The 22837-nt window shown below is 38.3% G+C and overlaps 1 protein-coding gene across 12 annotated transcripts in view; it reads left to right on the plus strand.

Moving 5' to 3' along the window:
* NAA30 (N-alpha-acetyltransferase 30, NatC catalytic subunit) overlaps positions 1-21981 on the plus strand; it is a 39040-nt gene extending 17059 nt beyond the window's left edge. The window contains exons 5-7 of one of the 12 annotated variants that reach the window (XR_004967449.1): positions 8877-9072; positions 13874-14928; positions 21844-21981. Coding sequence is in view for 2 of the 12 variants with exons in the window: in XM_036308461.1 (XP_036164354.1) it covers positions 279-416 (138 nt within the window). In the remaining 10 variants the exon portion in view is untranslated. Of the gene's footprint in view, positions 1-278; positions 5592-6538; positions 6627-8876; positions 9073-13873; positions 19833-21843 lie in introns of those variants that run through there. The other 11 variants (XR_004967452.1, XR_004967450.1, XR_004967453.1 and 8 more) reach the window with 11 other exon arrangements.
* The last annotated feature ends 856 nt before the right edge of the window (positions 21982-22837 follow it).

Consider the following 22837-nt stretch of genomic DNA (forward strand, 5'->3'; position numbering starts at 1 on the left):
ATTGCTAAAAATTCTAAATATCACAAAAATCAATAGAACAACATGTTTCCACCCCCTTCCTCCCCAAAAAGAATTATTGTTAAACTTTTGATGACTATTTTTGTGTGTTTTTTTTCTGTATATCTTTTTAGCTATCAATTTTTTAAAAGTTAAGTATGGTATGTTTTTTTTAAAAAAATATTTGATCTAATTTTTTATAAGTGATTTGTCAAATTATGAAATTGTAAGTTAGTTTCAAATATATAACATTATAACTTAGTTTTTCTTATTTTTTGAAGGTTGTTTTGGAAACAGAAATAACGAATAAGTCTGCTTTGAAACTTTATGAAAATCTTGGTTTTGTTCGAGATAAGAGGCTGTTCAGATACTATTTAAATGGAGTTGATGCACTGCGACTTAAATTGTGGCTGCGTTGAGAAACTGACATCAAGGAACAACTCTTCAACCACTCAGAATCGACCTTTGCATGCAATGCAATTTGTACAGAATTGCTTTGCAGGTGGATTTAGTAATTTCCATGCAGTTCTTATCTGTCAGTGTCTCATTGAGTGTCGCACAACATTTGTTGCACTTTGGCATGGCGCATTTGTTCTGAATTAAAAGAGATTGTTTTAAACTTAAAGAGTTTTTTTGGTACCAGCAAGATGTGCCAGTTGATAGCCAAGATTTGTTTGTTCATTTGCAAAGTCTGCTGACAATGTAATTAATAACAAAGTGATCATTTTACCACAGAACCAGTAAGTGGAACATTATTTTTGTTCCTTAAAAAAGCCAATGTAGATTGTAAAAATCTCTAAGTATACTAACATTTCACATGAAACCTGCCATAGTTTTCTGAAGGAGGTAGGGGGAAAGCTTCAATTTTAGGTTTTATTTTTTTCAATATTAAATTTTCCATTCTTGAATATTGGTACCTCAGTGATTAGTGAATGAAAAATTTAGGGTTGGTTGTGTCTTACAATGAGTAAAGATAACAATTAAATTGCGTCTGCCAGTGCTTGTGTAGATAAGTATATTTGTCTTCATCTCTAGTTTTTTAATGCATGCTACCTTTTTCTTTTCTTTTTTTAAGGCCTTTGCAAGCAAACTTTTTTTTTAATTTAAATTCTAAATTTGATAATAAATTATTTCAGATTTTTATAATTTGGATACTTTTTCCAGGTGAGTGACAGAGTGGTTTACTTTACAGTAAGAAGTTGAATTTACTCGGAAAATCTTTGAGAAATGGCTCCAAAGGGGATGAGAAAGTTGGTGGAGCCGGGAATTGCTGGGTTTTGGATGCACTTTTTTTTGAGAGGGAATTTTTGGAAAAGAATAGAAAATTAATGTAAACTGATATGATTTTATTTAATCAAAATTATTGCTAAGCTGTGAAGAACAGCTTTTACAATGTAGGTGGAAGTTTTTTCCCACTTGATTAGGATTCACATTGCTTTCATTTCTTGAAATGTTTCACTTTTGGTTCTTGGTCTCTTAAGGTGCATTGTATCCACTTTAAACTGATTTTATTTACTTTCCACTTATTTGAGCAAATACTTGGGGAAACTTTGCTTAGTTCCTAGAAAAACAAAAGTGAGAAATGGAATTTTTTTTTTTGGAATGAGTGCTTATGGGTTTTCAATAGCCATCACTATGCTCATAACTTAAATTGTGTTTTGGCCAGTCTGTACTATAACAAATTTTAAAATTAATTGCTTTCAATTGAGTCAGGAAACCTGTGATGATAATTTATTTAACTGGAAAACCTAGGTACCCATGGGAAAAAAAAATTCATTCTCTGTGAAAAATGTTTTATAGGAAACTATGCTTTTTTCTTTCATTTGGATATGCTTTACTTCTTCTCTAGTATTTGGTTTGAATTTTATTTTATGACTATGATTACTGTATTTTTTTAAAACCCTACCTCCATTAACAGTTGGTAAAAGCCCCCTTTCAGGAAAGTTTGTTGTCCTTTTTTTTTATTTTTTTAAAGGAAAGCTGCTCTTTGCTCAGTGTAATGTCTTGAAAGTGAACATGGTAACAAGTACTTTTAAAATAAAGATATACAGATTTGGTGAAAATAAATCTTTCTGCTGGTGGGATCATTTATAGTTCCTTATTATTAAAGAAACCTTTTTCTTTCCATTTTATATTGCTCTTGAAAGTTTAATGGGCAGAATACTGGTTACATTAAAATATGACCACATAATACTCAGCTTTTCAGTTGACCATTTGAGTATGATTTTGGTCAAACTTCATTTGGGCTCTAACATTTAGAGGAATACCAATTATTGTGATGCTTCTGTTATTTTTAATATGGAGGGAATTGAACTAAAAAAAAAAACAGTACAGTACTTACATCACCAGTTTTTCTCTCACCACTTTATATTTGAATTGCTGGTTCATAGGTAATGATTATTGATGAACATACATTTGCTTGACTCACTAAAGGGGACAGTTCTAAAGTAGACACATGCTGGATTTTCAGTTCAATAATTATGTTTTTGGCAGGTTGTCAATGAAACCATCACTACTGACCCTTTCCCTCTGAATTGACTTAAGTTTTGCCAAATTGGGTATTTATAAATATGACCATAGCCATGTGATAAAAAGTCATATGGTTGTTGTATTGTTTGATTAGTTTATGTTAAATAATAGTGTCTACTTTATGTCTTTAATTGGGTATGCAAAAATTGTTAAGTAGACTAAAATTTTAACTTTTAACATGATAACCAGAATTAAGTCTCTATTCCAATTAAAAGGGAATCAAACATTAATTTACTTTTTGATATTGCGTTTTTATTTTTCTTGAATAATCTAAAAAATTCCATTTAAAATTGATAGTGTGAGTTCACTTGGCTAAACCTGAGCAAAATTGGTGCAACTTTCTTTTAAAGGGGTGCTGCCTCTTTAAGACTGACTGTGCTATCCACTGACACTGGTTTGGCAGTTAATACTGCTGAACATTTTTTATACATGCTACCATGAAGCTATATATGTTAGTATTGAAGAAGCTAACGGGTATACTACCATTTTTGATATGTGGACTGATTGCAATTTCCATTATGTTAAAATAAAACGACTCAAGAGAAATCCACAGGTCAGTAACCAGACAATAGTTTTTGAAGTTGAAGCCAGCAAAATTAAAATAAGAAAGACAAAATATTAAAAATTTGGTTTTAATATTTTCTGCCTCTTCCCCAAATCACCCTCTCCACTTGCTTGACAAATCTTTGTAAAGGAGTTTGTTTGTCACATGTTTTAACTTTACCTTGCCCTGTGTTGTGGTATTGGCTGACATGTATAAGACTGGATGTGTATATTATGGTGTCTAAAAATCATGAAATTCATCACTTTTCAGGGGCATAGATAAAAGCAAATTGGTAGTGCATCAGAGTTACTTTTCAGTGCACCATGACATCACTAAAATGAGTGCTAAAATGTTACAGGGCTTTCAGGTTTGTAAAAACATAACTATAAATTATATTGACGTCAGATATGAGTTGAGTATAAAATATCACGTGTATCTCAAAATATTGGACTGCTGTTTGATGACTGGATATTGCTGCATAATTTTCTTCTATTGTCCCGTATCCTTTTGGAGAGAGAGATTTAATGGGATTTGAAATGTGCAAGCTGTCTAAATAAGGTGCAGTCAAATAAAGTATGGTTACGTTGTGTTTGCATTTTTCTTTTAGATACAGCTGTGTGCATTTTATGATTGAGTTGTTTTACTTACTAAGAAAAAATCCAAGCAATCTACTTTGTTCCCCACTTCCTGCCTCTCATCTCAGAGTTATTTGGAAGAAGTGATAGACAGTTCTTATCTCTACTTTGTGTTCTGACAAAGTAAATTAGAAAAATAGCAACATGAACTTAAGTTTCCTGAAAGTATTCAAAGTTAATCATCTCATATATCAGATATCAATACAAATGAGCATATTAAACCAAAACTTTTTTTGTCCTTGCTTCATAGCACTTTATTCCTAAGACAGTTTTTATTTCAATTTCCCATTTTTATTTGCATTTAAGTAATTTTTTTTACCCATACTGAGACACCAAAGTAAAATAGAGCATTATGTAAAGGGCTTTTTCTCCCATTTTTGTGAGAAGCTTTAAATGGTATTTATGCTTTCATCAAGATTTATGGATATTAATGGAAGAGATCTGTTTTAATCATGACTGCTAAATTTCATCATGTATACCAAATCTCTTCAATTTTCTTTTATAGTCATGTTTTGAAAATATCTGAGTTCATGTTTTACTTGTGCCTCACATGGCACTTTAAATACTTCATACATTGTCTAAATAAGGACCAGAAATTTGATACTGTTCTTTCACACCTATGAACAGAGATCAGTATTAACCTGTAGCACAGAAATATAGTGATACTTTTAAACAACTTATTAAAAAGATGAGTTTGAAAAGTCTCAGGAGCATATGGCACGCTGCACTTTCTTCAGATCAGTGCTAATAGCACTTTTTATGATGGTAAGAATGTTCTTTATGTTCTCCAATATGCTAGCGCCCAGTAACATGTATTTGAGCCCATGAAGAGTGGCTAGCATGAACTGAATTTTTAATCAACTGAAATTTAAATAGCTATATGTGGCTAGTGGCTACTGTATTGGACAACATCGCTTTAGATAATACTTAAGCAGTAAAAGCTGAGGAAAGCATATTTTGGATAGGAGTTTTAAGACCAGGCTATCTATTGAAATATGAAACAAGGATCATGACTGAAAATTGTCTCTGAGCAAAAGAGTGTAGCTGCACTGTTTATGCTGACAATCTATTTCATTAAAACAGTTTCTGACAGACCACCTCTCTCACTGCCCCTGTTATGATGTAGTGCTTCTGAGGAAAGTTGCCCTTTCTGGATTTTATTTGGAAGTTCTTGGAGTTGCAGAGATGCACAAACTCAAATGCCAAAAATTAGTTTCTGATGAGATTGTCATATTTTTAACATTAAAACATTTTACATAGTTTAGCCTAATAATTTCTCATTTTAGATGAATTTGAAATCCTTTGACCTCTAACAGGTCGATTTCTCATTACCAGTGATTATACCGGAACATGGAGGAATATCATTTTTATACCTAATATTTTTTAAATCCTGGAAGATCAGTTGTGGATCCAAAGGCAAGTGTTTTTGTTTCTGAGAGAACCAGATTAATTTTTCTATGTTCTCTGGCCACGGTGTGTCACCCTTGGTTCAAGCTGGTCATCTAATAAGTGATTCATCAAAAGGACAGAAGTGGGGTTGGGAGTGCCAGGCTTGGTACAGCCTGAAAACGCTGGGGAGAAAGCTCAGAGCACGTGTTCTGTTGAGAGCAATCACTGTTTAACCTAATGAAAAAGATGGCGGAGTAACAGACCACCAAAGTGCCAAAATCTACTTTAAAAAATGTAAACAATACAGAGGTTATAATGTAAGGTTTTTAAAGTGCTAAGAAATAAGCTCACTTTTAGTTATGGATTTTCATGACTACCTCTTTTGCTGTATGACTATATCTCAATTTTCTGATACCTCAATTTCCTGAGAATCTGTATGTATGTTTTTGTAAATAAAATAATTTACCATATGCTAGGGGAAGGACCTGGCTCTTAAAGAAATTGTATAAAGACATTTATTAATGGGATTTGTTATGCGGTGAATCAATAATTTCAAAATGTCTTATAGCTTTTTCTCACCCCCTTGACTGAGGGTTTTTTTTTTTTTTCAGTAAATAATCTTATTTAGTGAGATTTGTGTTCCAGGAAGTGTGCACCCTCATTTGTTCATTTAAAACTGCAAAGATTTGTATGTCTCCTATGTTTTACTTTCATGCCAAAGAAACCCTTTTTAAAAGCCAGCAGGTTGCAACAACTGGGGGGAAAAAAATTTGCTCCTTAAGTAGGCATGCTTAAGAAGTTTTATTTCCTGGGATATAAATATTTTTCCAGAGGAAAATAATCATTTGTTTCATTAAAGCAATTATTAATAATTTGTAAAAATGCATGTGCTTTTAGGAATGCAGTGGTTCCATTAAGGAAACAATATTGACAATTTTAAGGAACTGTTTCTATAATACAATCCACAATTGCATAAAACTTTGCAAACTGATATAAAGTAATTCCTAAATTTCATGTATGTTTATGAATTGTTCAGGATTCAATGCTCTAACATAGGGGATTGATCGCTATCACTTTTAGGGCCAGATTCCCATGATTGTACATGGTTAGTTTCATAATTTTAAGGAGGCTGAACCAGCTGTCTTAAAGCTAAACCTGCTGCCTTTAAACTGTGCTACCTCCCTCCCCCCTCCAACTGTGGCTGTAAATAGTGACTCTTTGCAGTCAGCTAGCGTTATACTTGATTTTATTGTAAATGCAAATAAAAATTGTAAGTCCATCAAGTATTAAATTAACTAGGTAAATATAAACTGATTTCAACCTTGTCTTTGGCCAAATCTACCTGATGGTTTATGATTATTTGGAAATGAAGTACATCGTTATGGATGTGAGCACTGTGTTTGAGTTATTGTGGGAATCATTATTTTCTTCATATTTGGAACAGATAATGAACATTCAGCGGGTTTATTTCCATCCTGATGATACTGGGCAAGCTTTTTAAACCTCTCTGAGCCTTTAGTGGTAACTACCTGGTAAGCTCATTGTAAAAGTGATATCATTTATGCAAGAGTGCCTAGTAGCCTAGTAGAGTAAATAATAAATGGTGACTATTACTAATATATGTAACAGTAGTATATAATGTATTTTGGTATTGGGTTTTATAGCATCATTTTAATGGCAAATCATCTACATATTTCATTAGCTCTTATGAGAGTAGCCTAAACTAGTAAGTGAAGAGAGCAAACTTTGTCTTTTTATTGTGGAGAATACTAAAGTAGGTAGAAGTATATAATGATCTCTCTATGTACTTAACCAGGCCCAACACCCATGGCCTATCTGGTCCCATCCATTCCCCACCTGCCCTTCTCAGATTTTTTTTCCAAACCCCAGAGATTATATTTTATCTATAAATATATTAGTACTTATTTCAAATGGTAAGGCCTAATTTTAAATAACAAAACAGTACTATTACACAATAATATTTAATCATTATATAACCAGTGTTAATGCTTCAGTGTTTAGGAAATTGTTTTTGACAGCAGTATTGAGATGCATAAGAAATGGAGAGTAAATATGACTAGAAAAGAGATCACTCAAAGAGGATAAAAGATTTCTGTTACAAGGACAGTAGACACCTAAGTAGGTAAATTTGGAGGCGCAAATGGAAAGAAAAGTAGAAGAGTAGAGCTAAGGTTGAACGGAGGGGGCTGCCTTGTATATCCCAAGTGCCTGGTGTTTTCTTATGTAAGAAAAAGGAGTTGATAAATAAAAACTTAGAAGAAGGGGTTGGGTTTTTGAAGTATAATCAGTGAAGCATGGCATATAAGATATTGGGTGAGCAGGAGAGAAAAATTGGTCATATAGGGACACAATCTTCCCCACTCTCCCCAAACGGTTGTTGATCCATGGACTACCTTAAAGAAACTGAAACCTTACAGATGTTCTCTCCCAAACACATTTTTAAACAAAAATTCCCAAATCTTAACCAAGTTATTTGGGAAAAGAACAATACTTTCAAGGAGATACCAGTAGGGTTTGACATAATTGTCATGCCATCAATGATTAAAGTCTTAAATGCTGAACTAATGGCTTTAGACTCAATAGCATTCTCAGCCTCAAAGACAAAGTGATTTTGCATTTCTTTTCATAAATTGTCCTTAGGACAGCAAGATGGTTGGAGGGTTTCCCCATAATTGAGATATTTGCCTTTAGTTCCCAGTTTTCTGCATTGTTTACCTATGATCTCAGGCCAGTTGCTTAGTTTCCTTGTGCCTGGTATTCATATTTTTTTTTGTTTTATTGATTTTTTACAGAGAGGAAGGGAGAGGGATAGAGAGTTAGAAACTTCGATGAGGAAGAAACATCGATCAGCTACCTCCTGCACACCCCCTACTGGGGATGTGCTCACAACCAAGGTACATGACCTTGACCAGAATGGAACCTGGGATCCTTCAGTCTGCAGGCCAATGCTCTATCCACTGAGCCGAACCAGTCAGGGCTGGTCTTCATATTTTTATGGAGTAATTACAGCAGCCTCCCTTTGCAAGGACATTATAAGAAAACTGCGAGAAATGCTCTGAGTGACTTGGTTGATGATAGTACCATACTTAGTGCATTCAGCAAAGCTTTTTCTTCTAGGTGACTTTCCCCCCATTTTATTGCTGCTTTCCTAGCACCTGTAATTTGGTGCTGTTGTAGGGTGTTTCCTGTTCAGGTGGAAGGGTTGAATCAAAAGAAGGCCCTGAGTTAGGGACACAATTTTATTCAGGTTTTTTTTTTTAAAGAAAACAAGGTGGGGAGCCCAGCCAGTGTGGCTAAGTGATTGAGTGTTGACCTATGAACCAGGAAGTCACAGTTCAATTTCTGGTCAGGGCACATGCTTGGGTTGTGGGCTGGATCCCCAGTGTGGGGTGTGCAGGAGGCAGCCTATCAGTGATTCTCATCATTGATGTTTCTATCTCCCTTCCTCTCTGGAATTGATAAAAATACATTAAAAAAAATAGGGTGGGAAAAGGATTAGGGCCACCCTATATTGAAACACCCCAATATTATGGTTAAAGGGGATCAAGACATAAATAATTCAGGATAAACTAATCACAGCCATTATTTGAATTTATAAAGAAACCCTCTACCACATGGCTAACTAGAATTGCCAAGATTACATAAAATTGGGAAGTGATTTTATGAGTTTTTATACAGCAGCTACACTAAGTGTATGTACAGTATAAGCGACAGAATCGTGGTTCTCAAACCAGTGAGTCCAATTTTCTCATTGTTTAAAGGAGCACCTGACTGGAGACAAGAACACCTGGACATCTTTGCACAACCTGCTGAGCAGAGGATCACTGGGGTCTGGCTGATCACAGGATGCTTGCAGCTATTGGGATGTGATCCCCTCAGCTTCCGGTGGAGAGACCTGTGGTTAATGTCCTCTCTTCATTGCCGGGAGGGCAATAGAGTAATCTATATAATAAAAAGGTAATATGCCAATTTGCCCATTACAGTTTGCCCAGACTAGTCCCAGTCACGACTAGTCTGTGGGCAGGGCCAGGGGCAGGGACTTCCGCCCCAAGCGCTAATGTCAGGCTGCCTGCGTGCTCCTGTGTGGGTCCCCGTTCAGCACTGGTATGACAATGCTGGGGGGGTGGGAAGAGGGCCGGCCTTGACGGGGACCTAAGGCCACGTCCCCTGTCCCAGCTCCAGGCCACCCAGACTGCGCCCCCGCCCTGGCTCTGGGCTGGGAGACCCCAGGCCGTGCCCCCCCACCCAGCAAAGTTTGATGGGGTACCTCAGGCCACCCCCCCCACACCTGACAGGGCTTGACAGGAGACCTCAGGCTGCGCCCCCCCACCCTCAGGGCTTGACAGGGGACCTCAGGTTGTGCCCCCCATCTAGCAAGGCTTGACGTGGTACCTCAGGTCGCACCCCCAGCCCAGTGGGTCTTGATGGGGGACCTCAGACCATGCCCCTCACCCAGTGGGGTTTGATGGGGGACCCCAGCCCCGGCTCCAGGCCGGGAGACCTCAGACTGCATCCCCCCATCCCAGCGCCTGACCGGGAGACCTCAGGCCATGCCCCCCGCCCAGTGGGTCTTGATGGGGGACCTCAGGCTGTGCCCCTCGCCTGATGGGGCTTGACAGGGGGACCTCAGGCCATGCCCTCAACCCCAGCACCAAGCTAGGGGACCTCAGGCTGTGTCTTCTGCCCGGTGGAGCATGACAGGGATCTCAGGCCACGTCCCTCCCCTGGCAGGGCTTGACAGGGGACCTCAGGCTGGGGGACCTCAGGCTGTGCCCCCCACCCGGAGGGGCTTGACAGGGGTGGGGCCGGCCAGGTCTGGGTCTCCTGTGTTTTCGAAGCACGTGAGGGTGGTGGGCGGGGTCTTGACTCTAGGTCCCCTGGCATGCCCCAGACTCTGACAGGAGGGAGATTTTTTATACATTTTACTAACTTTCTTTCATCTCTGACACTTCTATTATAGAGAAAAGGCAAGTAGCAATATTAAAATATTTCTTTTCATTAATTCCCTTTTAATGTGCATGAATTTCATGCACCGGGCCACTAGTAAGTAAATAGCATGTGGTGAGATTGCCTCCTTACAGTTGTTAAAGTAGTTCCACCTACTTTTACTCAGTCTTTAAAAAGATCCTTTGGGATTGAAAGATAAACCAACACTTACAAATGACATCTCTGTCTAAGGTCACAGCAGTGATGAGACCTGAACCCGGGACTCTTGAGTCTCCTAGTTTTCTTCCTATCTGACCTGGTGCTTGATGAAACCCAAAGGGGACAGGCAGAGTCCAGTATGTTTAATTCTGTTGGATAAAATTAAAACTTTAATGAGTCCTACTAAATTATTTAATAGGTCCAATTTGTAAAATCCATTAAAGCATTTAGGATTAAGTGGTTTTTCTTAACATCTAATTTGTTTCTAATAATTAGGCCTGTAATATCTTTCAAGGGGACTGAAATTGATTTCTTTTTAAAGCAAAACTTGACTTCCATATTGTCTCATTCTATAAAAATGGAAATGAATACTCTTATTTAGATTATTTATGTTTAATTTTAAACTTTTGAAGTATTGTGCTCTAGTATATAATTCTCTTGCTGTATTTCCAGTAAATTTTACTTTATCAAACTTCAAATAAGCCTATAGAAATATGTTTTTAAGGGAAAGAAAGGAGTTTATAGAAAAACTACCTTGATTCAAGTTTAAAGTCTAATTAAAATATGTAAATTATTTTAAAAACACTATGCAAAATCAGATTATACATATTTTCTTTGTAATGCTAAGTCTCAAAAATGCAAACATTAGGAAATTATTTTTGTGTATATATGTATATATGTGTGAATAATGTGTGTGTGTAGATATGTGTATATATATGTATATATGTGCATATATATACGTGTGCGTGTGTGCGTGTGTGTGTGTGTGTGTGTGTTTTATTTTTTTGTATTAGATCCTTTTCCTGGTGGTAAAAACTTGCTTGAATTAGGTTATCAGCTGCTGGTGATACGATGTTAAATGACTGTGCCGGTCTCTAAAGCTGGTTTCAAATAGAGTAGGATGCTACTACACCAAACTTACGCCACTTAGAACACTGGACAGGTCAGGGATGCCAAGCATACTGTGAGAGAAATCTTTACTTTCCTACTCATAAAAACGGTGTTATCGATATGTGCCTTTCAGGGTAGTGATGTGGGTTCCACTCAAGTAATTCCATGACAGTAGGAAATTTGTTCATGGCTGTATTTGCTCACTGCCTAGGTCAGTGCCTGGAACACATCTGGCATCAAATAAATGCTGATAACATAAATGCATTACTTGATGCAGAATACTTTGTGAAGTGCACTACAAAAAATATTCAGACTTAAAATCATCAGGTGTCCAAAGTGTGAACTGGCAGGCAATCTGTATTTTCCTCCCGCTCTTTCTCCCTCCTTCCCTACGTCAATCATGAAATTTGCATCATCTGCTAATGTTCTGTCCTAAGAACCCGCTCTAGGCTTGGCATCATGCTGGGCACTGAGGAGACAGAGCCAACTGAATGGCTCTTGTGGGACTCACAGACCTACCCAAAGCTCTGTGTGATATGCAGAGGTGATTGCTAAATTACTTTTTATGATGCCAGAGATGTTGACCAGGTAAAAAATTTGTAGATCAGCACGACCCTAGATATTTCTGAATTATTTTTTTGTATTTTAAAAAAAGATGCAAAAACCTTAATTTGTTGTGAATGTAAATATTTTTTATTATATCAATTGCTCAGACACATAAATCCAAATACAATTAACTCCGAATTGTAAATCAGACCTAAGAATTTAAACAAGAAAGTTTCATGGAAATTAAGATATTGAATTTATATATTTTAGCTGCAAAGAAGTAATTTTTTATAAACAAGGCAATTGGACACTTGTTTTAAAATCATTTGCATATACCTTCAGTTATAAAAAATAACTTCAGTGCTTTAAAACCAACAGTGCTTTTAAAACTCAGTGTACATTTTCAAGTTTTTCTAATCTGTAACCCAAATTTTCCTATTCCTTGTCCACCTGGTACACCACTTCTTCTAACTGCCCCACTCAGAGAGCCTTGCCAAGTCAGCTGTAAAGTCAATTTGCTGGCAAAACCAAGAACATAAATGCACTTTTCAGTCAAATCAGCCTACTGACAGCAAGGAGAATCAAGGCCAAAAACAGAGTCAGATTTATAAAGAGAAAAATAGAAGCAAAGGGGATCCAGCCAGCAGGGCTATGAGTCCGGTTATTTAAACAGGCAGAAGAAGGGGAAAAAATATTAGCGATTTTTGTGGATTGAAGTAGAAAAGTCTGAGTCTTAATCCAGAATGATTTTATTTTTACAAAGAGATATTTTTAAATGTTATAAGAAGGCATATATTCTATGTCAGCTAAAATCATTACATCTACTTTGAAAGGTGGCTTCTTTGAGAAGTTAAATTGCCTTTACCCAGGGAAAAATGTTGTTGATGTTTCTGTATGTTTGACTTAATTGCAAAGTACTGAATGGTTAGGTAGTAGTAACTATGTGTGAGCCTCACTTCTTTTTTCTTAAACCTCAGGGATTTGACTGAACTACTACCAGCTTATATATTTGGACTAGAGGCCCAATGCACAAAATTCGTGCAAGACTAAGCCTTTGCAGCCCCGGTTGCCTCAGTCCTCGCAGCCCCAGCTTCGTCCAGAAGGTCGTCTGGTCTGTCTTTCTGCTGTTCGGCCATTCAGTCGATTTGCATATTACACTTTTATTATTATAGACACTCAGGTAGAGGGATGCCTGGGAAGTAATCCTTCTGGTTCCAAGTCTGAGCATAACTCCTGGCAAATGGCTCTGCGTTGGGCAGTCAATGGGAAACCATGCAGCACAAACACTGGTGGAGCATTGCTAGCATCAGAAGAGATGTGTAATTCCCAACTAGAGCACACCATTTACTCATCTGACCTATATTTACTGAGCACCTACTATGTGCCAGAAAATGCACCTGTGACGATAGAGGAAAACTTCCACTCTTAGCATCAAATAGTGTGTGAAGTCCGAGACAGAAGTCTAGGGAAGGGAAGAGGAAGCACTAATTAAAGGCCGAAGGGGCCCTGGCATTATCTGTATTCTTCGAGCAGACAGCAGTTGCAGAATTCTAATGGGAAGCTTGGGAACACTTAAATAAGCATTCAGATATCTGGTGAGTCAGAGCTATGGGAGGCCAATTTTGAAAGATTAATTAGGAAGCAAGGGAGAAGCCCTCCTTGTAAGCAGTTTAAGACTGGGCAATACTTGTGATGCAAATGTGGCTGGATCTTGTCAGCAGCCTAATAATTCTCTTTTCAGTTCATAATCAGCATTTTGTAGCAACTCTGTCCTTTCTCCTAAAAAAAGAAAATGTAAAAGACATTGGTGAGTGCCTTGGATTTTGAGCACGTGTGTGTGTGTGTATGTGTATGTGTGTATGGGAAATGTAAAATGTTGATCAAGGGGTACAAAGTTTCAGTTACATAACATCAGTAAGATCGGGAGATCTAATGCAGGGGTGGGCATAAGTAGTGTTACAGTTCATTGCTGGCCTTCATTCTTCACACATTCTTGTAGCCTGCTTCCTATACTTGAGCACACATTGGTACAGAGTATAGACCTACTTTTGCCCACCCCTGTATATACCAACTGGGACTATAGTTAACTGTATTGTATACTTAGAATTTTAAGTGTTCTCAACACCTTTTATTTATTTTATTTTTTATTTTTTTTTGTTTCCTATGCCCTCACAAGGTATATTTCTCTATTTTTATTGGACTTTGGATTCAGCACCATGACATTGAAAGTCTGATGATGTTTCAATCTGCTTCATGTCTGAGCTGGCTCCAGGCAAGACAAGTGAATTATTGGTCAGTTCCGTCCCGCTATAAAAATCAGCGTGCTGGGCTCAGTCTTCTTTCAATAACGGGCAGATTGGTTGTGGCTGGGACCCAGTCCTAAACATCAGGGATATTTTGCCTCTTCAGAAAAAGTTTGAGGGACGTGAAAGGAAAAACACTTTAAGTAGGGAATCAGCCTTCTGCAATGAAAGGCAGCGCGGGGGAGGGCGTATTTGGCTCACTGCCATTGTGCCAGTGTCAACACCTTTTAAAAAATAAAGAAAATAGCACCTATATGAAGTCATGGATATGTTAATTTGTTGATTTCAGTGATCATTTCACAATGTATGTGTACATGAAACATCAAGTTGTACACCTCAAATATATACGATTTTTCTTTGTCAAATATACTTCAATAAAGCTGAGAGAGAGAGAGGAATAGTCCTTAGGCCTGCTCTCCACATCCCAACCCTCACCATCCTTGTCTTCCAGCTGATGAGAGACAGGTCTAGACTTTGGATAAGTATTCTTGGGCTGGAGCAATTTCTAGCAGACTCCTATGTTTCTGTCATCCTGCTCTCAGATCTGCTATGGTAGGGATCTAGGTAAAATGAAATAATTGCAAAAGAAGATGGGGAAAATGTGATAGCCCTATAAGGAAGCAACAAGGAGATTTAACCTAGACTATATACCATATAACTATATGATGTATATCACATAGCTACTACCTATGACTTATTACTGATAACAGCTAACACATAAAAGTTCACAAAAGGTATTCTTTTTTATAAGTTAGAGTCAGTGGCATCCTATAATAATGTTACTTGAGCCTGATATTTTTTTCTTGCCTGAAAGAGAAATGAATAGAGTTCCAGCTGAACCTCCAGAAAACATGCCAGGGTCTGTGGACCATTTTGACTACTGTGTATTGAAGCAGAAAGTTGAGAGCTCCTGGGACGGGGCTAGGAGGTAAGGATCATGATTTTCTTCTAGTGGGGTCCTGGCTCTTGGATGTCCCCATTTTATTTTAGTAGATATTCTTCGGGAATAGCTATTAAGCACATTTAACATTTAACTGAGAAAGAAAGAATGATGATCGAGTCCATTCTCTAGTTCAGAATAGAAAGGGAAATTAATTAAAATTGGAGTTGAGTATTTTTCATTGTCTTTTGTGAACAATCTCTCCCTCCTGCCCTTTAACCAAAGCAACTAAAATTAAACACTCATCAGTTTGCCACAGCAGTGAGGCAACCAAAGGCCTTACACAGTATAATGTGAGTCAGCTATGATGTAAGGTAGCTCTTTTGTGTAGATCTGTTCCCCTCTTTCTTAGGTTTGTATCGAGATGGTTACCTTACATTGTTTTGCATTTGGGCATCTCAGGATTTTGACCCTGTTATAAGCTGGAGTCTAGAGGGAACCACAGAATGTTGAGGCATCACACAGCATCTTATGTAGTGGTTACTTTTATGGGCTTTGATATGAGAAAGCCTGGTTTCAAATGCTGATGCAGCCACTTATAGCTCTGTGATCCCTGAGCGTTACATCACTAAGAGTGTCTGGTTTCCTTACCTCTAAAATGAAGAGAATAGTAATGATGCTTATTTCACAGGGAAATAAGATGATTAAGCAAAACAATGCACAGAATATACTTAGGAGAGGGCCTGACTCAGAGTAAGTATTTAGTACATGTGAGTTGCTTATATTATTAGCAGTGGAAATATGGGGACCTTTATTTTACAAAATTGAAAAACGAAAACTTGTTATTTTAGCACAAAGACCTGAACATTATGCTAATTTCTAAGATCGGAATATGGCAAGAAAATCAAACTGTGGACACAGATCATCTTGGCCAGGGTTATAAACCGGCTAAGTGTTTGTGTTATACTCAGCCTGAGCTCGGGGTCCCACAGGAAGTTGCTGCATTTCTTCCCGAAGAGCTGTGGCCCATCCTGCCTACTGCCTTGTTCCACGTGGATTGAGTTACTAATGTTCCTTACAAGCCTCTCTTCCTCAATGATAGACACTCACTTATTTATGGAAATTAAATCTTTTCTTTTGCATATTTTTTAAAATTTATCTTTATTGTTGAAAGTATTACAGATGGCCCCCTCTTCTCCCCATTGACTCCCTCCAATCTGCCCTTCAGAGGTGGCACCTCTTTAATAAAGTAAATGGGCTGGCAGTATCTTTAAAAATTAAATTCCCCATTTGTGAGGATGGGGCATACATGCTTTAAACACTTTTTATTTTGAAATACTTTCAAGTTAACATAGAATTTGGGGAAAAAAATGGTACAAAGAACTCCTATATGTCTCTCATCAACATTTCCCAATCTTTAATGTAGGGACCCACTCAGAATTCCAGAGTTGGTATAAATATTATTTTAAACTTAAGACATTTGAGAATCAACAGATGGAAAGAAGTCTTCTTGAAGCTTCCCTTATCTAACTAAAAGCAATAATTTCTGGGAAATAAAGCTGCAATAAATTTCTTCTATGGGCACATCTATGCCCACAGGGAGGAACATGAATAAAACCTTCCCCAAATTCCTTCTCAGGGGCAGTTTTATGGCTGTGAAGGAGACAAAAAACCATTCATATCTGTATAGACAAGCATTATTGGCTAACTTCTTTATCTCTTGATTGTTATCCTAAAAACCCATTTGTCTTTCCTAAAGAAACCTATTTATTCTTCCCAGAAAAGCCTTTTCTCCCCTCTCCTTTCCCCCTAAGTTAGGTATATAAGTCTTCAACTTAAATCATATAAAGAGCCAGCTCTTTCTTTAGCAAGCTCCCGTGTGTATGTGAATAAATCTTTTTTTCCTGTTAACCTGTCTTCAGTCAGTTTAATTTGCAGGCCTCAGATATGACATAAGAGGATAGAGGACAAGTTTTTCCTCCTCTACATTAACATTTTGCCTTATCTTTCCTGTCTCTTTATATATTTATTTTTTCTAAACCATTTGAAAGTTATAGTCATGACATCCCATTGCCCCTTAATACTGCAAAGTGTATTTCCTAAAAAGAGACACTTTCCCACAATACTATCATCTAAGCCCTAGAACCCACTAAAAATTTGCCCATTACCTCAGTAATTACCCAATAATATTCTTCATAAGTCCAGGATCCAGTCTAGGATCATGTGTTACATTTAGTTATCATTCGTTTTAGTCTCCCTCAACCAAGTGCAGTTTCCCAGTGTTTTCTTATTTTTAATGGTATTGAAAGTTTTTAAAATTTACCCCGTAAAATGCTCCTCAGTTTGGGTATGTCTGATGTTTCCTCATGATTGGATTCAGATTATTCATCTCAGGCAGGAATATTACAGAAGTGATGTTGTATTCTCTCAGTGTGTAGTATTAGGAGGCACATAATAGTTACCTGTGCTATTACTCTGGATACTAACTTTTATCACTTGGTTAAGATGGTGTCTGCCTGGATACTCTATTATAAAGTTGTTAACTAGTATGTACTTCTTTATTAATAAGCAATGAATAAGCATCTTATAGAGAGATGCTATGAGATTATGTAAATATCCTGCCCCTCATCAAATTTTCACCTACTTGTTTTAACAGCTAGTGACGATTCATGATTAAATCAATTATTATAATGACAGTCGCCAAATGGTAATTTTATAATTTCATTATTACCTCCCCCCTCTTTTTTTTTTCATCAAAAACCAGTATCACAATTTTGTTTTTCTTTAATATTAAACCAGTTATGACACATAATAGCATTATCTAGAAAACATTTTGTCAAAACTCATGAGTGCAGATATATAAGGATCAACAAGAAAAGAGATAATGCATCTAACTCACAGAATAAAGACAAAATCAAAAGAGTTCATCTTACACATCAGAGGAAATATAATGAGCTAAATCCATGGTAATTTGGGTTGAAGGCATCATCCCTGTACATTAAAATTTATCAGACTGATTTTTTTTGTGGCTATACACCATACACAATATAGTAAAATAAGCCTCAAAAAGGACATTGGTTTAAAAATCTTGGCTTTAAGGAATGACAAACCCTCTATACATATGTATTTCTCACCAATGGATATATTATTTTAGAGAGAGGAAGGGAGGGAGAGAGAGAAAAAAAAGCATTGATGTGTGAGAGAAACCTTGATCAGTTGCCTCCCATACATGCCCCAACTGGGGATCAAACCCTCAATCTGGGTATGTGCCCTGACCCAGAATCTAACCCACCACCCTTTGGTCTATGGGACGACACTCACACCAGCTGAGCCACACCAGCCAGGGCTTACCTTTATGTTTTTTTATTTGGCATTCTCTTATAAGGTAGAACTTTTCCTTTCTCCTCATTTATTTATATAGTAATTCATCTATATTTTTAAAAGCCTAATATGCAAAGTGTCCCCTTGGGAGTTCGACCAGGAGGACGGGCGTTCGATCACTCACTATGATGTGCGCTGACCACCAGGGGGTGGTGCAGAATGAAGGAAAGCCCTGGCTGGCGGCCGCTAGGGACCCTACCCATGCACCAATTTTGTGCACTGGGCCTCTCGTTTATTTATATAAATATGGACTTATGGGCTTCTGTTTTGTTCCATGTGTTATTGCCTGTTACTATGATTATTTATTAGCCCTCTTAGGCTGGCTCCTATGTCTTTTTAATGTGTCCCCATCATTCTTTGAAGCACTTCCTTACTTTCTGGCACAACACAATGTTCCAGGCTCACCTGCCATTTCCTGTCACAGCCCTGGAATCAGTTATTTCTTTAAAGAGTCCAGGTTCCTTTTAAGGGAGAATGTAATTTAGAAAACATGATCTCAATGCTCATTGATATTGGGATGTCATTACTTTCTTTTTAAAATATATTTTTATTGGTTTCAGAGAGGAAGAAAGTGGGAGAGAGAGATAGAAACTTCCATGGTGGAAGAGAATCATTGATTGGCTGCCTCCTGCCTGCCCCACACCAGGGACCGAGCCCGCAACCCAGGCATGTGCCCTGACTGGGAACCAAACTGTGACCTCCTGGTTTATAGGTCAGTGCTCAACCACTGAGCCATGCCAGCCCTGCAGGGTGTGTAATTACTTTTAATTCTTCTCAGCAGAGTAGGAAATATGTATGTACACACTCACATATATCCATATCTGTCTGTCTGTCTACCTATCTATCATCTATCTATATTAAAATACCACGAACTCACACTTGATACCTTCAATTCCAATCCAACACCACAGGGCTTTTTATCCTTTCCTCTTTTACCTATTTGTAATGCCTTTCTTCAGCACTGAAAAACTTGGTTCCCATTAGCATCAATATGTTTGCTTAGTTTGTCATTTCTCCTGTGTGTAATCAATGTCCTAATGATACCGGCTACCTCTTTGACCCCAGCCCCACTGACTATGCTATCTACACCAGCCAAGTTCTTGACCTTGACTAAGGGAAATGGAAGGGGAAGAGATGGTGTACATTTTCTTTAATGAAGCCTAAAATAGTTCTGCTGCTCAATGTAATATAAGTGTTTTTCCTGCTAAAATCAAATTCTAAGTTTAAAACAGACAAGTAAAAATGCAAAGTGAAGATTCACATTCAATTGTTAGTTAATGATTGACTTGGCAAGTGATTATCTGCTCTGCTTAATTTTATTATCTGAGGCAATGTAACACCCCGTTGAAGCCATTAAAGTCAATCATTTCATTGCATAATAGACAGATCTTCCCTTTTTAGTGCAACCAATATGCTTAATTAATGTATGTAAAATTATGAAAATCAGATTTTTCCACCAGTTTATTATTTTATTTTATTTTATTTTATTTTATTTTATTTTATTTTATTTTATTTTTGTTAGTCCTCACCTGAGGATATTTTTCCATTGATTTTTAGGGAGAGTGGAAGAGAGAGGGAAAGACAGAGAGAAACATTGATGTGAGAGAAACACATTGATTAGTTGCCTTCTGTACAAGCCCTGACCAAGGCCTGGGCCCGGGAGAAGTCTACAACCAAGGTACATCCCTTGATTGAAATCGAACCTGAGACCCTTTGGTCCAAAGGCCAATGCTCTATCCACTGACCCAAACTGGATAAGGCTTGCCACAGCTTAAAATTCTCAGATTGCACTCATTTTTTATCATTGGAACTCAACACTTCAATATACTTAAATGTTCTAGCTTGAAATATTATTTATTATAGTAGAGGCCTGGTGCACAAAATTTGTGCATGGGGGAGGGGTGTGTGTTTGTGTGTGTGTCCCTCAGCCCAGCCTGCACCCTCTCCAATCTGGGATCCCTCTCACAATCCAGGACTGCTGGCTCCCAACCGCTCGCCTGCCTGCCTGCCTAATTGCCCCTAACTGCTTTTGCCTGCCAGCCTGATCACCCCCTAACCACTCCCCTGCCAGCCTGATCGATGCCTAACTGCTCCCCTGCCGGTCTGGTTGCCCCTAACTGCCCTCCCTTGCCAGCCTGGTCACCCTTAACTGCCCTTCCCTGCTGGCCTGGTTGCCCCTAACTGCCCTCCCCGGAAGACCTGGGTCCCCCCGCCCCCAACTGCCCTCCTCTCCCAGCCCAGTCATCCCTAACTGCCCTCCCCTGCAGGCCTACTTGTGGCGGCTATCTTGTGTCCACATGGGGGCGGCCATCTTGTGTGTTGGAGTGATGGTCAATTTGCATATTTCCTTTTTATTATATAGGATAGCTTTAGAAGTTTGACCCTGGGTTTGCTTAACCAGTCCTCAAACTGGAATGAGCATCCAAACTCCTGTGGTGCTGGTTAACAATGCTGATACCTGGGCCTACACTCAGAGATTCTGATTCAGGATCTGCATCTTAATGAGATCCCCAGCAGGTCAGGAGTGGGTGACCCAGGGACCACACCTTGAGAAACATTAGATTGGCATATTTTTTACTCAAGACCAGGAGAGTTCTAGTTTAGAAGCTACGGTTGATTTTTCCTGGTCCTATGCACGGTTGAATTGGTCATTAGAACCTATCGAAGCCTTCAAAATGAACAAGCAAATCAGTGTGTTGAAACTTGGCTGCCAACACCTGCAATCACAGGACAAATGTGCCAGCTGTTTATCAATATTCATGGGTCAAGTCTGTGCTTGTGTGTCTGAAAAGGGGTGGCATCAAAGCCAGAACCCTGATTGATCAGATAGAGCTACAGCAAGTGCCCCTCCACCCCACTCCCACCCCCCTAAGATGCCAACACCATGGGCCAGGTCTTCAGGACTTTAGTTTGGCTGCCTGGCGTTTTTATTAATTAAGTCTGAGAAGTGACTGGAGACAGACTGAGTACATGTGCTCCGCAATCGCTGGCGAAAAATCTGTTTCTTCAGTTTTCCTTGTGGAACAAGGACAGATGACTGAAAACATTAGCAGAAAGCAAGCAAGCTATCAACCAGCACTTGTTTATGTTGCATGCTCTCACAAAGAGTGTTGTATTCCATGATCATAAATCACCTGGTGGGTAGGTGACTCTAATATCACCGTTCCACAGAGGAGGAAAGGGAGACGCAGAGAGTGTGCACTTTGCACATGATCACACATCTAGTAAGTGGTCATGTGCTGGAGGCTAAGTCCAGCAGATCATAATAAACTCGAAAAGTCCTCAAAAGGCTGGTGGGCTTTGATATTCAGCAGTGCTGAATATCAGCATTATATTACCCTGCTGCTGGCCGAACAGCTGTAGGCAATTCCCCTAACCTGATAATCTTTTACTGTTTTCCAAACCTTACCTTTGATATGTGTGTTTGCTTTGCTAAAGGGAAAAATGTGTGAATAAAAAGCCATGTGTCTGGACATTCAGGGAGCCCACTTCACTAGAGGGTGAGGCCTCTGTCTGGGTTTCCCCCATACCTTCCAAATTTATATTTCTTTTTTTTTTTTCAAATTTATATTTCTTGTCTAGTGTATCCATTTATGCATCAGCCCCTTCTCCAGATTCCTGAACTCTTGCTGCGAAAAGACTGCGGCAGTCATGAAGAGTTTCAACTGTTGGCCTTTTGTCCTTCAATCCAGTGCTTTGTGCAATAAACACTGTCTTGACCAACCTCTTGTATTTTGACTTTGTTTTCCCTTCCCAAGGTCATGTTATTCAGAAAAACAGAGACACTGTCATGAATGAAAGTAATCTGAACAATAGGACACTTTCATTCTAGCAGACCTATTCTTTGAATGTTAAAGTAGAATATAGAAATAGGGGCCCGTGATGAATGTGAAAACAATTTATCAGACAATGACATCTCTATGCTAATGGTACTCTGGGGAAAAATTAAAGTGATTAGATTGGTTTATTTCACCTGAGGGTAAGGATCTTTTATAGGCAGGTGGTCTTTTAGAATGTGGATGTACAGGGTGACCAGAGTATAATATTTCCCCTGTGTTCTGAGTGTGGGATCTTGCTGCTGCCTAGTTGCTGGTTTCATTGATCCTTCACATGAAATATATATTTTGTTAAGTGGTTTTACTCTTCTTTTATAATCTATCAAATGTAACTTCAGATATTACCCAGGGTTTACCTTCACTGCCGCCAGGTTCGGGTTATACAAATTTAAAAGCAAAGACCCTCTTCTGAGATGGAAATATTTCACAAAGGTTCTTTTCTTTACAATAAAAAGGACCATTTGGGTGATTTCACAAGAAGAAGAACCAGTCTGCTCCCAAAGGATTATGTAGGGCTCATCATGTCCAGATCTAAACCACTACTTTTGATGCCTCCCCCTCCTCCCAGATTTTTTTTCCTCAAGATTTCAGCCTAGGTGCCCATTACAGGAATCAAGGGTCCCTTGATCCATAGACCTCAATGGCAGCACTTGAGTGCATTGGTCCATAAACTTGCATTGACCAATGTCTCTCCTTCTGTAAGAGCCAGAACTAGAACTCAAACCAGATCTCCTGACTTT

This window comes from Myotis myotis, unplaced genomic scaffold (assembly GCF_014108235.1).
Source record: "Myotis myotis isolate mMyoMyo1 unplaced genomic scaffold, mMyoMyo1.p scaffold_m19_p_1, whole genome shotgun sequence".
NCBI lineage: Eukaryota > Metazoa > Chordata > Mammalia > Chiroptera > Vespertilionidae > Myotis > Myotis myotis.